The sequence below is a fragment of the Octopus bimaculoides genome, chromosome 3 (genome assembly GCF_001194135.2).
Source record: "Octopus bimaculoides isolate UCB-OBI-ISO-001 chromosome 3, ASM119413v2, whole genome shotgun sequence".
Classification (NCBI taxonomy): domain Eukaryota; kingdom Metazoa; phylum Mollusca; class Cephalopoda; order Octopoda; family Octopodidae; genus Octopus; species Octopus bimaculoides.
This window is the reverse complement of record NC_068983.1, coordinates 136275358-136291715: the sequence shown is the minus strand read 5'-3', so window position 1 is coordinate 136291715 and position 16358 is coordinate 136275358. Positions and strand designations below refer to the sequence as shown.

Genomic DNA, 16358 nt, shown 5'->3' with positions numbered 1-16358 from the left:
AGCAAAAATGTGATTGATAGATTAAATCCTAGACTTAAAATAAGTACCAAGATTGATTTGATCAACTATGAAATCCTTCAAGACAGTGACCCCGGCAATAACTGAAACAAGTAAAAGAATAAAAGAATAATTTAACTTATTCACCACTAAAAACCAAAACTTTTCAAGCTGATAAAGAAGTTTTTGGAATATCAGTGGATCTTTTCAGCTTGGCAACCAGATCTCCTTACAAACTCCCTAATGGGGTTTGTATATTTCAAGCTATGACAACATTGCACTAGCATTTCTTTTAGATGATGAAGTCCAGTCCAAATCAATATGCTGGATATTAAATGTCTTAAAATCCAATTCCTAGTTTTTGATTTGCTACTATTGTACTATAGATTTGTTCAAGCTTTGTTAACTAGATTTACTCAGCAACAACCAAACCAATATCTTTATAGAAATTAGTTATATTTCATTTAGAATTTTTTTTTTTTTTTTTTTTAATTCAAGTTTTTCCTTATGGAAAGAGAAGTAGATTATTCTTCAAAAATGTTTAGAATGAAATAAAAATTAAAACATTCTATGATCCTGAATAGGTTGTTGGGTGATCAATGTAGACTTCATTTTAACAAACTGATTAGAGATAAGTGTCCTTGTAAACAGGATGAAAGTCTAATACAATTAGTCGTCCCCAGGAGATCTGATATCTATTCTTGAAGCTAAGTGAATTGAATATCATGCACAACTATTCAATAAACAAACTGGCTCTCCATTATCTTATTGTCTATCCATTTGACCATATTACTTCTATGAATAGATAAATAAAAATTGCGAGGTGGGTAAGTGTTTTGATGATAGACTGTTAAAGACAGACAGATATATAGATATTTTGAAGAAAGGTGGCTGGTTAATGTAAAGAGAAACTATCTATTATTCCTATTGCTGAGATTCTGAGTTTCATAGAATATTAGTTCACTCTTTCTCTATTTCATAATGTTCAACGGTGTTCAATATTATTATTCATGTAAATACTGGTTAGCTGATTGAATCAGTAATAACATAATGCTTCAGTATATTATAATAAGATGATTAAGGTTTTGCAAAATGTTTCAGGCCTCCTCCATACTTATATGTTTACAAAAATTACCTTTTTGTGAAAGATAATTTTTGTAAACAATTATTAAAGAAAAATAGTAGAATTCAAGCAAACTAATGATGTCTAGGTCAGCAAATTTCAAGTACAAAATGGAATAAATTATTTTACCTTGAAAAGAAAACTAATATTCCAAACAAGACTCTTTGTGTAGGAGTTAAAATATCATTTACTTATATATGAGCCAATTAGAATGTTGGCTTCAAAAAAGGAAAAAAATAATCATAGGTCTTGATGGATTGGTGTTGATTTTATGGCTAGGTAGATTGCAACAATAGCAGTTAAAAAATACAATGAGATCTTTACAGTGAGTCCTAAACCCATAATCCATGTAAAAGTGAATTTGATTCTTTTATGTTTGGCCTTTCACTTAAATGGTCTAGACTTTATCCATAAAATGTTTCCAAATGAGTGAATATAGAGGAAACTAAGATATGAATGAATAATTCAATAATTTTTAGACATTACAAAAGAAAATCTTCGTTTATAAATGAAATATGATCTGTTAATAGAATTGTTTGATTTAATATAATTAGAGATTCATTTCCAATCTTGGCGCAATGCCTCAGATTTGTAGGAAAGAGTGCAGATGATTGAATCAACCACAGTATATTACAAGAACTTATTTTATTGGCCCAAGAGTGGCTAAGTCAACACTGATAGGAATCAAACTCTAAATTTGAAGAAACATACCCAAATAAATAAGGCATTTAGTGCAGCGTTCTATTATTACTACTTTCCTTAACATAATTAAATATTTATTATTGTTAAGTATATGTAGTTGTATACTCTAATATGTACACAGACGCACATACACTAGCTATTGGTACTTTGATATTGCACACATATCAGAATTATAAATGGTTGTAGCAAAGCAGGTTGTATATTAGGGCAAAAATCAATTATGCATAAACCAAAATCTCTCACCATATTCATTATTTGATTGTCTCTTATGCTACTAGCTTCTGTAGATTCTCCCTGCACCAAACCTAAGTTAAACCAATAATGGAATATTACTATCATTGAGGAAGTAATTTCAATCTCCAGTAGATAATGTTTTACTCTATAAATAAAAAAGCAAGATTTCTCTGCTTTGTTATTGTCTTATAGAAGTAACCTTCAGTCTGTGTGTTTATTTTCTTAATAATTAATTGGATTAATTCAGTGAATCAAAAGAGGAGATTGATTCTCACATACAAAACATGTGACTATATCTTTGTATTTGTTTGTGCTCCAACATAATGTCAACAGGTACAAAAACAGGCATGTATTACTTATTAGAATATTATATAGAACATTTGAAAGTGCAATGTCTTAAGAACACTTAGTTCTTGTGATTAAGCACTGGGTTCAATTTTTGTAAGACAGGGTATAATTGACAAGCTAAACCAGTATATTACTGGTACTTATTTTGTCAACTGTGAATAGGTGAAATGCTCAAGTTAATTTCAGCAAGCTGAAACTAGAAAGACTGAAACTATAATGCTTTGAAATTTCTAAATAGTTCTATTTTCCTATACTAACATAAATTTTTGTACATTTATTTAATAACATTTTTGTACATTTATTTAGTAATTGTTTAATCACAGCTTTGTTGATAAGGTGAAATATATCTGTAGTTGTCTCATGTACTTGACATGAAAATGAAAAATTAATCATTGTATACTTTTGCATTTCTTCATTGTATATCATTTTTCTATGTAGATTTTTAATGTTTCATCCATTAAATATAATAAGAGTCATTTAAATTCTATGATATCTAATCCAGATCTCTACTATGCAATATTAAATTGAATTGCTATGAAGTCATGTTAATCATAGCAAGCTAAGCCACTGAAGATTTGTGGTAATATACCAGTTATAGAGTTTATATAAATTAATATATGTAACATGAATATAGCTAGATAATTTACATATTAATGTAGAAATGTATATAGATAGATATAAGAGGATAGCATTTTATGAAATTTCTTCAAGGAACTATGTAAATCTGTGACTCCAGGGAATAATTTTCTCACACACCAAATGTACATCACTAAGAAATACTATAAGAAAAATAAGATCAATCAAAATTTCTCAATTGGATCTAATGAAAAGCCCATTTCCTCTGCTTCAAATTCTGATGTCTAACATGTTTCCAGGTCATTGACTGCCATTTTGAAGTATAACAGTATTCGCATAATGTTTGGCTCAATTATTTATATGTAATTTTTTTCTTTCACTCTCAGGAACGAACATCTATTGAAGGAACACTGTTTGTGTACAGGCGGTAGGTGATCTTACCTTTCTCTTTCATCTTGATTTCAACTATTTATTTATCAAAATGCAACAATAATAATAAGTACACTCACTGCACACAACACATACCCTATACAATAACCACCCAATGAAAAATATAATTCATACAGCACATACTGTGTGCAATGACCAACAAATTTTAACACAATACTTGCTCTGGACAATCATCACCTAATAAATAACACAACACATACCACTATAGCACCAACAACTCATATTCTACACAGTCATTACTATTTATGTAACAGCCCATATAGCACATAACTCTACACAATTGTCCTCTGACATTAAAACACATAACACCAAGCACACAACACATACAAAACACAAGCTATTGAATAAAATGTCACATCAGCATTGCACATATTTGGCTTGAACAGATGAAATAACACCAGAAACCAAATTTCACACTAAGTTACAAATGATGTATATACAATCACAACTTTACATTCCCAAAAGACAATGTTATAAACATCTTAATATCATGGAAATATATTTGGAGGGGCAGCAGAAAATAAAATCTGTTGAAAACATGATAATAATAATTTGTAAAATAGCCACATGGTCAGAAATTTGAGGGAAGTGGTTAGTTGATGAAATCATCCCCAGTAATTGACTGGTATTTTATTGTATCAACCCTTAGTTGTACAATTAAATACGCCGAACAATTGATACTGCAATTCAGTTTGAATCTTTTCATATTGAAATCAAAATAAGTTATCTGACCTGTTTTTGTAGATGCTGCTCAAATTAAAGTACAAATAAAACCGATTTGATTCCCATGAAATCATCATTTAACACCACTATTATATGAATGTAGTGACATAATAAAATTTTGTAAATGCTCACTTTCATTTCCATTGTTCCATATAGTCTGCAGAATTTTTTTAAATGGGAGATTGAGGTGAGAGCACAGTTCCTGTTAACTTTGTGTGTTTCTGTATATATGTCATTGGATTACAGTCACTATACACATTTATGTACAGTTATTTTTTGTAACACAAGTTCAATTTTTTGAAGAAGGTGTCGTCAATAAAATTGACTATTAAATGTAACTCCATCTTATTTTCTTTCCCAGTGAATGATAGTTTTGTGCCTATGTAAGAAAATCAATATTTTATTTATGTCCGTTAGAGCACAGAATTTTATGACATTGGTATATTTCTAACATAGTGCACTTATAAACTGAAACTGTGTCTTTCTAAAATTTCTCATAGAAATCTGTAGTTTCTTCATAAACAACAACACTGAGCCATTTTTTCAATGCTATCTTTATATTCTCTCTTTGTGTTTAGATATATTTGATACAGAGATATACAGTATATTTTCACTGGTATTAGGAAGTTACTAAATCCAAATTATTTTCATTCTGTGTAACTTTAAAAAACATTCTACTGGTTTGCACTCACAAAAAGCTCTTTAGGGTTTCATGCTAAAATACAAAGCTTTTATGCTAGAAACATCAGAAACTCTACCAATAACCTTAAAAGGAATTTTTTCTAGAGATAAGCAAAATGAAATCTTAACTGACAGCTGGTTTTCAGTTTGTTCCTTTTTTCTTGTTAATACCTTGGCTTGTTTTATGACAGGAAGGTTTTCTATATCATAATGATTATTACAGAATATAAGACACCAAAAGTTTGTTTCTATTTTACTTTCTGTTTTATAGACAGATAATCTCTGAATAATGTGTATTTTATAGTAAGATGAAATTGTTTCTTTATTACATTTACTTTTTCATGTCATCATGGGTAAAAGGAATATATAAATTTATATATTTACATGCAAATTATTGCAGTAAATATTTTTATAGCTGTCTTTTTCAGAATATTTACTCAACTGTGAAGTGAAAATGGTATCTATTTTCAAGAAAGGAATCTGAAGCAAATAGATCAATGTATATTACCTAGGGACACAACACTGGCTATAGCAAGATTTAAAAACAGTATCACAATAATTTCACAATAATAATTCCTCTCCTAGAAACAATTTTTAACATCTTACTTAATATTATTAAGAAAAATACAAGCATATAGAAAACCCTTGTCAAAAGGGTTACTTCATTTAAAATTGTCTCTTGTTTTCCCATCAGTTTGATTTATCTTCCGTTATTTTTATCTTAACAAACTTCTGCTACTTCAAAAATAAATTCCTTCAGATCCTCCACAGGTTGTATTGTTTCTCACTAATAATCTAGCACATCGAAGTATTGTTCTGATTAGTCAGTTTGTTTTATTGAGTAATCAGCTTAGCAGTATGATTGGTTTTACTGTCACATGTTTCTCAGTGAAGCAATGAGTCAAAGATATCAATGTACAGCTATATTTAGTTTCCACTCAACCAAAAGTAACTTACTATAAGTTAAAATTCTTTCCATATATTTCCAATGTCTATTATTTTAAAAGGTAGCTTTCTCATTAAATCCTTTAAAATACTGTCTTAATAGGATGGTCAGGATTAGAATGTTTTCTATAAGTCTGGAATGCTTTTGATCATTCAAGTCTGTCATAGAGCTAAACAACAATCTATTTAATACAGTATGAAAGATAATCACTAGCACTATATGCATGCATGAATTTTATGGAATCTTTACTTTTAATCTCTTTTTTAGACACAAACTTTTCATTTTTTCCCTTTTCTATCCCACACAAAATAACAGGAATGATGTATGTACCAAGAGTAAAAATGTGAAATCTGAAGTATTAAAGTAGGAAAAATCTAAAAGGAATTTATTACATTGGCAAATATGTGAGCTTAAAAATCAGTTGGAGGTTAGCTACAGTCATTTACACTAGTGTATACATAGAATGAAAATAGGTGATTTCTATTGAATGAAAAATATAAAAAATATTGTTAACTGACTATAAATGGTTTGTTAAGCCAAGAAATGCTTAACATGATATTAGTTGGTTTTACTGTTAAGAATAATTAACAAATAATATAAAATTAACGGAAACATGTTCAAACTATGTTACTGTGGAAATATGAACATTCCTGTGGACATTAGAGGCAAAAAAATTCTCTAATTAGAGTAGCTTCATTAAGTTAAAATGCAATTAATTATTTTTTTATAGAACTTTAAAATACAAGTAGTTGTTTGCTATTGAAATAAATATTCATAGTTACGCACAACAGAAAATGTAAATATATTTTGCATATGTATTTATAACACAGCATTTTTTCTGGCTCTAAGTGTATTTTAATCCCTTGAAGGTTTCACCATGAAAATGTTTTACATTTGATGTTTCAGGTATTAAAAAAATTTAATTGAAAAATTTGTTGCCTGGTTATTTAAAATAAGCTGCTTTGTTTGGCCACAGAAAATATTCTGAACAGTAAACTCAATATAATTTTTTGGTTGTCTCTTTAATTAAAGAAATTCGTTTTGTTTTGTTCTGTTTTAACAAATTATTTTTTGTAAGTTAATCAGAGGAGGAGATCAATAGCCATTTTGATTTCTAGGTTCAAATTTCTCAATGGTTAACCTTGCTTTTTACTTATTCTTTTATTGAGTAATTACCAGTATTATACCAGAATCAAATCACTCAATTCTACCCATCTCCTGCTATAAGCAGACTTTGGCTGAGTAAAAAAACAAACAACATTATCTTCATAAAGAAGGTTACTTTCATTTATTTATAGTTTTGACAGCTTTCTTTGTAACTGGACTATATTTTATATATATATATATATATATATATATAAAATTTGGGTAGTTTTCATGTCCACTGACAGAATTTTCCAGCTTAGAAAATAATACTTCTCACTGAACTATTCGACTATAAAGTCAGAGTACCACTTAATTTTCAGCAATGGTTACAAGAACAATTGTAACATATTGTTTTCATATTATCTTCATAAAATTCATGTTATTTTTTAGTTCTTTTCGGTTTTTTTTTTTTGTCACATAGTGACAATATAAAACATAAGAGATGTGTATGAAGCTTTAGATTTTAAGGAGAAATGGAATTAGGTATTTTACATGAAATGACTTAACTATTTATTCTCTACCAGTAAAGTGCACTTTAATACTTTACCTCAACTGTTACTTTGCTGCTGCTGCTGCTGCTACTACCACTACTACTATAATTGTTGAGATTTTTTTTTCTAATAGCTACCCAGCTAAAATAGTAACCTGACTTGCTGTGGCTCATTTTTAATGATTTAGCAGAAGTTTGTAATTTCTGCATCAATTCCTAACTGATATAGAGCAGTCTGATGTACATTTAAAAGACACCTTATCAATAATTAATTAACATGCAAGTCTCTTCTTTTAACAACATAAAATACTTGAGAGATTAATATATCTTGATTATGCTAAGGAGCAAGGCATGTGTGTGTGTGTATACATATATACACATATATATATATATACACACACACACACACACACACACACACACACACACACACACACACACACACACACACACACACACACACACACACACACACACACACACACACACACACACATATATATAGGGAGAGAGATAGAGAGGGAGAGGTGACTTCATTTTTAATATTTACAAGGAAAAAATCCTGAACTGTTTCTTCTTCATAGTCATCATTTTGACGTTCCTGTTTCCCCTAATTCTAATACAGGCTTCATCTGTTTCCTCTATCCGTCTTTCATTTTCTCTCTTTCTCTCTCCTCCTCTCCCCCCTCTCTCTCCTGTTGATTGTATTCTTTCTTTATACTCTGTTGTTTTTGTACATATTTTAACAGTTTATAATGTTATAGGTTGTTGAGGTAAAAGAGCTTCCGGTTTATACTGTACGCTACCAGGTGTTGAATAGACAGGCCAAACCTACTTAAAACTGTGTCGGTCGGTGAGATAGTTATATAGGAGAGAGAGAGAAAGGAATGTTCTACTATCAAAATGTCAGAAGCCTTTCTCAGAAGTAGAAGTCTTTCTTACATCCTTTAAGATGAAAATCATTTTATTCTTTGAACTTGATTTTAGTTTTTAATTTTTTTTTTATATATATAATTTCAGATATATAACATGTGTTTACAAATTTTTCAGAATGCTTTTAATTATCACTTAATAAGTGAGTATTTAGATATTTTAAAGTTTTTATTTATTCATAACTACCATGATGAGTGTCAGTCTAGACAGCCATGCAAATTTCACAAGTTTTGAAAAGCCAAAAGGCAAAATATCAACTAATTTTCATATTTTTATGACCCTTAATGTTCAGATACTTCAAGCAAAGGAGAAATATTGAAATACAGCTAAATCTCTGGTGTTTGGACAGCACTTTTATGTGTTGAAATATCTTAAAGCTATTGATTTTTACCCCTCACCGTGTTGCCTGTTTCCAATTTTAATTAATTGGGGCTTCAGTGCATCAACCTATATATATATATATTATTGATTTTGAATTGTCACCCTTTCCTTTATTTCCTTGATTTAAACATTGTTCAACAATGTTTACTACTCATTGATATGGGAAATTAAAATTATCATGATTGTCACATTCTTACCTAATTATTGATTTCTTACATTTGCCATAATTTGAATTCAATTCAATCAACTCCAATATAAGGCTGAGTGAAAGTCTTATGTGGTTTGGACTCAGAATGAAGAGGAACAATGCTGTGTATCATATATCTAATACTTTCATCTCAGAGCAATCTGCAGTTCAATCATTGCTTTCATTTATTATGGGTTGAAAAGCAATATTTGTGGGTAAGTGATGTTCAAGCCTTTACTAGCAGCATAAGAAAAATGATGACAACAGTATTGAAACCAGACTACAGATCCAAGTCAGAGATTTAAACTTTTCAAAGTGAAATCATATGGGAACAGCTGTATCCAACTGGGTTTTCACTTATATATCCTGTCTTTTTTTTATTTTCTTGCTTGTGTGGGAAACCAGCCTGTCAAAAAATAGACCCAAAGTTTCCTTTGCATGTCATAAAAGGTGACTACAGGAAGTTGAGATAGGGTTTGCACCCCAACCTCCTAAAACCCTTACCAGCAATGACAACCCGAACAGATCTGTTGGTTGGAGGGTTGTAGTGCAAACATCATCTGCCAGGAATAGGGAATCACCAACAAATGGTGGATGCAGTGACATGATGTTACAGCACATTCCTCCATACTACAACTTGATTACAAAATTTTCCACTGAAGTAGAAAAAGTCTCTAGTGTCATTGACTTTGTATGTACATATGTGTGTGTGTGTAGTTTGAAGTCCCAATCAACTTGATCATCACAATAAATTTGATACACTTCAGTAAATGTTCCATTGTTATACTTAACCTTACTTTAAAAACAATAACTTATTTAACATGTATATCATTACCATCATCCTTTAGCATTGTGTTCCACGTTGGTGTGAGTTGGAGGGTTTGACAGGATCCAGTAGGTCTAAGAACTGCACCATGCTCCATTGTTTACTTTGGTATTGTTTTTGTGGTTGGATGCCCTTTGTAATACCAACTACTGTACAGCATACATTGTTTTTTTTTGGTTTTTTTATACCACCAGCAATGATGAGGTGCAGTTTGCAAGACTACAAACCCTGGGAGAGGTTGCTTTATGCTAAAGTATGAAGGTTTAAAGTATGAGAGGAAGGAACCAGAGTAAAACAAATTTCTTCTTGCAGAAGAGTTACATGGTTACTCATATTTTAGAAGAGAGGGTAGGGACAGTCGGAGTGGAGCTGGAAGGAGATAGAAATAATGGCGATGAGGTGTCCAGGTACAAAGTAAATAGAAGTGTGTGAGGGCAGAGGAACCAGGAGTGCAAGTGGATATAGGTTGCATGAGTGTATGGGAGAATGAGTGAGGTGAAGTATGAATATAATGAATGAAAGACAGGTGTTGAGAAGTGGAAGTAGTGAATGGTGGATTAGGGGTTGGAGAGAGTCCAATGATGTATGTGGTGAAAAAGTAACAAAATAGTGATATTGATACAGTAGACAAGAGAAAGATGAGAGAGAGAGAGAGATGATGTTTGGTTGAGGTAGGTTGCCCGAATGAGGGAAGAGAGAGAAAAGCATGCATAGTGTGTGGGGAGTACATGATGTATAGTGGTGGAGACAGAGAAATAATTTGGTGGCTTGTGGGTGGGATTCAGCGTAAAATATAAATGGATAAGATAGTATAAGAACGAAGGATGGATATCAAGAGAAATGATTTCAAGCAGCAAGGAAGATTAATGATATGAAGAAAAATTGCAGTTACAGAGATGATGAGTCAGGTGGGGTCTTGAGGAGGAAATTGGGTGAGAGGCCCAGTTGTGCGCACGCACACACACACACACACACACACACACACACACACAAACACACAGTGTACTTCCAGAACTTAGTTCCACTGATTTAGGTGCATTATGTAGAGAACCACATATTACTGTTCATCCTAGTCTCTTGTCATCTCCTCCATGAGGTTCAAGGTCCTGAGATCAGCCTTCACCACTTTCTTCCTATGTCTCACTACCATTAAGAACTGCATTTCTAAAACAAGCATCATGCAATCTGCTCTTTACTCTGGAAGAAAAATCCTTTGCTGCCTGTTGCAGTAGAGGGTCTCTGAACTTTTTCCTGTCTGTTGTAACCCATGCTGCTGTACTTTCAGAGCACATCATCATTGTCATCATCATCGTTTAATGTCTGCCTTCCATGCTGACATTGGTGGGACAGTTTTACATTTATTTTATATATATATATATATATATATACACACACACACACACCCTGCTACAAGAACATGTCCTATTTGAGTGTATTTGAACCCACAATATTTGAGTATGTTAATAAGATTAGCTCATCAATAGATGGAAAAAAAAATGCAAATGAAAATCAATAAAGTAAATGAATTGGATGGAGTTTTGTTTTGTTTACTGATTTGCCAATTGTATTTTGTTTTTTTAACTATTGTAACTGGGTTGTTTTGATTTTTTTTTTCTCTTTATGCATGACCAACCCTTTAGCAGCTGAGTGGATTTTCACCTCATCTTCTGATTTGCATAGCTGTCCCTACAATCAATCCATTATCACGAGCATTCCAGCTTCAAGGCTTTTTTAATTGAGAATTCTTTCATTTTCATCTCAGCTTCATCTGTTTTGTCATAGTGATCATCCTCATCATTATCATCACCTCATCTTATGATTATTATTACTGTTCTAAATTTTCATCATTGCGGTCCACATTATACCCATCAAGCATTTTTCTGATATTGTTGTCATCTATTGTAGACATTTTTAGGTATAAACAATATAGAGCTGTTTTTACTAATGATCCTTTCATGTTGCAATTTTTCTTTCTTCATCTAGTAAATTTTATTAGGTTTTTGTTTCCAAAATAGTTTTGCTTTATCAAAATTCATAATCTGTTCATCAATATAAACACTCATCTTCAATTTTTTTATTTTTTTCAATTCAGCAGGATATGTGACTACTCTATTATTGTCTGTACTTGTACTTGTGCCTACAGTCCTAACATTATAAAATTCCAAATCATTTTATGAATGAGCCAAACCATTCAGAAAATGTTGTTTTAGTATCCCCTTCAATTTCATTTTCTTACTTCCATTTTCTTTGGACTGCTTCAAAGAGGTATATGTACTGTGTACCAGAGTAAACTAAGTTGTTATATGCAGTATTTGAATTTTGATGGCAAATTATCAGTCACGTTATACGAAAATGCAGTGATTGAAGTATATTCCTGTGTTATGTATGGATGTATCCTTCTTTCCTTCCTTCCGTCCTTCCATCCTTCCTTCCTTCCTTCCTTCCTACTGTAAATATAGAGGTCTGTATATAATAATATTTGCATCCTGTATAACATAGCTGTGTTATACTCCTTACTTTATGATATATGTATTGTATGTGTATGCGTGTGTGTGTGTGTGTGTGTGTATATCCATGTACACAGACACACACACACACTCCTGATTTGTTTCATCAGTGCTTAGTATTAAGAAAAATGTGCAACTTTTTAGTATAAAACTTTTCAGAGTGAGATAAGAATGCCTAAAAACTATACTGGCTCCTGTAGACTGGTGAGATCAATCAGTTTATTTTGATCTTTAACATTTCTAAATCAACATCTGCAATAAGAATGTGGGCCCATAGGAAAATCAAAATAGTTACAGTTCTAGGAGGAATAGTGAAATTCTAGGAGGAATAGTGAATAGTTCTAAGAGGTAGGATCTAAAAATGAGTTACAGTAGGGATGAGCAATTGAGAGTGAGAGAGTGAGATGAGCTTGTTGACTGGGTGGAGAGGGATGTACAAACATATTTTCAGAAAAGCTGAAAGCACTGTACAGGCAGAGAGAAAAGAAAGTATTTCAGCTGCAACCATTCCATATTTTCCTTATGTATAGGGAGCCCATGGCAACAATTATCCAACACTCTTTTTTTAACAGAGCAGGTATTTTGAGTAAGATCTAGCTACTGTTACTGGCAGTTCAAGGGACTATATAGCAATTAGTTTGACAATGAGGATGAGATCTGAAAGAAACCTTTGTAGTTAGTGAAAATTTGAAAGCTATATCTTATTATCTGATGATTTACTATTTAGTATGATGCTTTGTTATTTGGCTTCTATTTCAGTGAAACATAATTGAATTTCTTCTCATTTGCTAAGAGTTGTACATACATGCATACATGCATGCATGCATGCAAGCATGTTTGTGGACACTGTGTTATTCTCTAAAATAAATTTAACAATTGCTGAATATAGTTAATATATGCATCTTAAATGGATTGCCTTATTTTTTTTTATGTTAGCAGCCAGCCTTGTTTCAAAACAAGAAATTACTAGAGGTGGCTACAAATAGAAATTTAACTGAAAATTAATAAAGTAATGTTATAATACCTTTTTTTTTCTACTTTTTAAAGAATTATTTTATTATTCTCTTTCTGCTTTAAATTGATGTTAGAAATTAAAAGCTAATTTGTAAGCTCAGAAATTTGTTTCAACTGTATGGGAAAGTATGGTGTGAAACAGAAAGTGGTTGGTAACTGAGGTTGTATACTGCTTATCAAAAATAAAAATTAAAAGTTTTATTTTTGTGTCCTTTTAACCACTCCTTCCCAGCATCAGTTACCTATGTCATGGAGACAGCCTCATGCCTAGTTAATACAGAGTTCCACTGTAACAGCCCTCTTGCTAGCATGGAAAACAATAGATGTAAAATGACTACGGTAATTATAACATGCAGTGTGTAGGGTAAGCAATTAGAAATATGGGTGAGGAGGAATAATAGTATCTTAGGACACTTTTTCAAATGAGCAGGCTTATGATCAAAGGTCTCCCAGCCATATTTTCTAATGACTCTTTTATTATTGTAAAGTGATATTTGAAGAAGATTTGACTGCTCTTTCTAGCAGCCATACAAGGTCTACTGTTAGCTTGTCTCTTGATCAATAATACTGTTTTTGTTGCTATATTTGTAATGATGTGAGAAATCATTATCTTTGATGTTCACACAAACCTATCAATTTCCAAACTTTAGTTAAAAAATAGCTGAATCTTAGTCTTCTTAATATTCTCTTTTTCTTATTTGCAAAATAAAATATATGGATTATAAAATATTTAGTATATAAATGAATAATATGCAAATAATCAGACATAGAGTATTCTTCTCAATGAGCCAAATATAACTTTGTTTCAATTTCCCTAACTATAACCAGGGAAACTGAAAATGTCAGTATATCAGAAATAGGTATGTGCCATGTGTAAATACTCAGGATAAGTAGTAAGCATTACTCAAATAAATTGTCAGACTAAAAGGCATTGTCAGCATGAGACGGTATGTAAAAATATTTCAGCATCAAAAAATATTTACTTATATGCACACGTACAGACATATGTATTTATGCACATGCACATATAGGAATAAAGAATGTTGAATGTGTTGTAAGTACATGAATAAACTATTGTATAACATGGTTGATATAATTTATTTACATTAACACACAAGATCAAGAGAGCCCTTTAGTTTTGTCAAGAACATGACAACCTTCCTAGTGTTTGCATTATGCTAAAATGTACACAGTATGCTCAGTAAAGTGGTTATCGTTTGGAAGGGCTTCTGTCCAACTATAGTTGGGGTATAAAGGAAATAAAAGAAGCTGCAATGCACAGGAAAAATAAAAGAAGCTGCAATGCACAGGAAATAAAAGAAGCTGCAATGTCTATCTAACATCATAAAATTAGTAATAAATTAGCATATTTATTATGAATTGGAAATAATGTTTTCTTTTTTTTTTACATTAAACAACATTTATAGTTATAATTTGGGCTAGGGCAGTCTACTTTGCATGAGGTCATGTCGTGTGCTTTGGTATTTCCCTTAATACTTCAATCTGCAATTCATCATCTCCATGTTGGGAAAAGGTAACAGAGTTTGTGGGACTGTTAGTTGAAATAGTAAGATATTCTCTACAGGAGAAAGTTTACATTTTATCAGAACAATGTCATGAAATCAGAGAAAAGCATCTGCCCTTAAATTCTTCTTGGCAAATAGGACACATTGAAATTTTATACAATGTCCTTGAGGAAAACCATGACTGTCATACAATGTCAGCATCCTTCTTCTTATGCCTATATATATATAATTATAGATCAATAATAATTATAATAATGTAATCTTTCTATATCAAAGCACATCACCCTCCACTTTATTTTTAAAGATTTTTCTCTTTACTTGCATTGATTTGTCTTTTTTTCACATGAAAGAAAAACAATCTACCATTACATGGACTTAGAATTAAGGTAACAGAAGAATCTTTTGTAAAATGATGATAACTTCAGTACTCACAGCTAATGTTACTGCTGCACTGGTGAACAACAGTAACAACATATATAATATTACATATGTATTATATATAAAATTATGTGTGTGTGCATGCGCGTGTGTGTGTGTGTGCGTGTGTGTGCATGTGTGTGTATATGTATGTATATACATGTTTGTATGCATGTAGGCCTATATATGCACACATACAAATATACATTCAGCTAAGTCTATAAACTCCATGACATGCATTGATTACACTTTCTTCTTTTATAAACACCTCTGAGATTTGTGTGTGTGTGTGTGTGCGTGCGTGCACACACTGAAGAAAAGGGAGGATCATACTTGTCTAACTGTATGTGTATGTATACACACACACACACACATATATGATAGGTAGATATAAATAGATTGAAAGATAGATTATTTCTTTGGTTAGATTATCTTTCTATTGCGTCATCTTACATTTTTTCCTCTCCTCTTTGAACCAGAGCAGCACTCTTTCATCTTTCGTCTGACATATTAAATTCTCAGCTATGGTCTTCATCTTTCTATATAAACATAACAGATTCCACTGCTTCTTCCTTCCCCTCTCTCTCTGCTCTTGCCTTCCCCTTCCCCTATCTTCTTTCTACCTTTCTCTAATTTGACAAAAATATAGTGGTTTAAATCTATTTTATTTAAATGTTGATCTAGTGTATATTTTATTGCTTTCTTTTTCTAAGAATTTGATAATGGATCTAAGAGCATGAGACTCTATGCATTATGGCATTATGGTTTCTTATTTTTCTGATTTCAAGATTTTATCAAGGTCAACTTGGCCTTTTGTCTTCTTTTAGGATGAACAAAATATATTCTAGTAATTTTACAATTTTACATAGAAAAAGAAAGGTCTTTTGGTTACTGTGTAGAGGCAATACATACAATTGAGATGATAAGGAATCTGACTGTTAGCCTATAGATTTAAAGTTTAAATCCACTATAGGCATTGCATAAGACATTCTCTTCTGCATGCTTCAATTTTCTTTAATGTCGGAAATAGGTATCAGATATTCTGGGATAGGCAAATAAAATATCAAGTAGGACATTTTTCTCTTTTCTGCTTTGAAATAGGAACTAATTCCTTGCTTTTATAAAAAAAAAACCCTTGGCCTTTTTGGAGA

The 16358-nt window shown here is 31.5% G+C and overlaps 1 protein-coding gene across 1 annotated transcript in view; it reads left to right on the top strand.

The window, feature by feature from the left end:
- The window catches only part of LOC106872357 (mRNA-decapping enzyme 1A), a 329154-nt gene that overhangs the window by 104869 nt on the left and 207927 nt on the right, over positions 1–16358 (top strand). The window contains exon 2 of the mRNA XM_014919322.2: positions 3367–3407. Within this exon, the coding sequence (XP_014774808.2) occupies positions 3367–3407 (41 nt within the window). The remainder of the gene's footprint in view (positions 1–3366; positions 3408–16358) is intronic.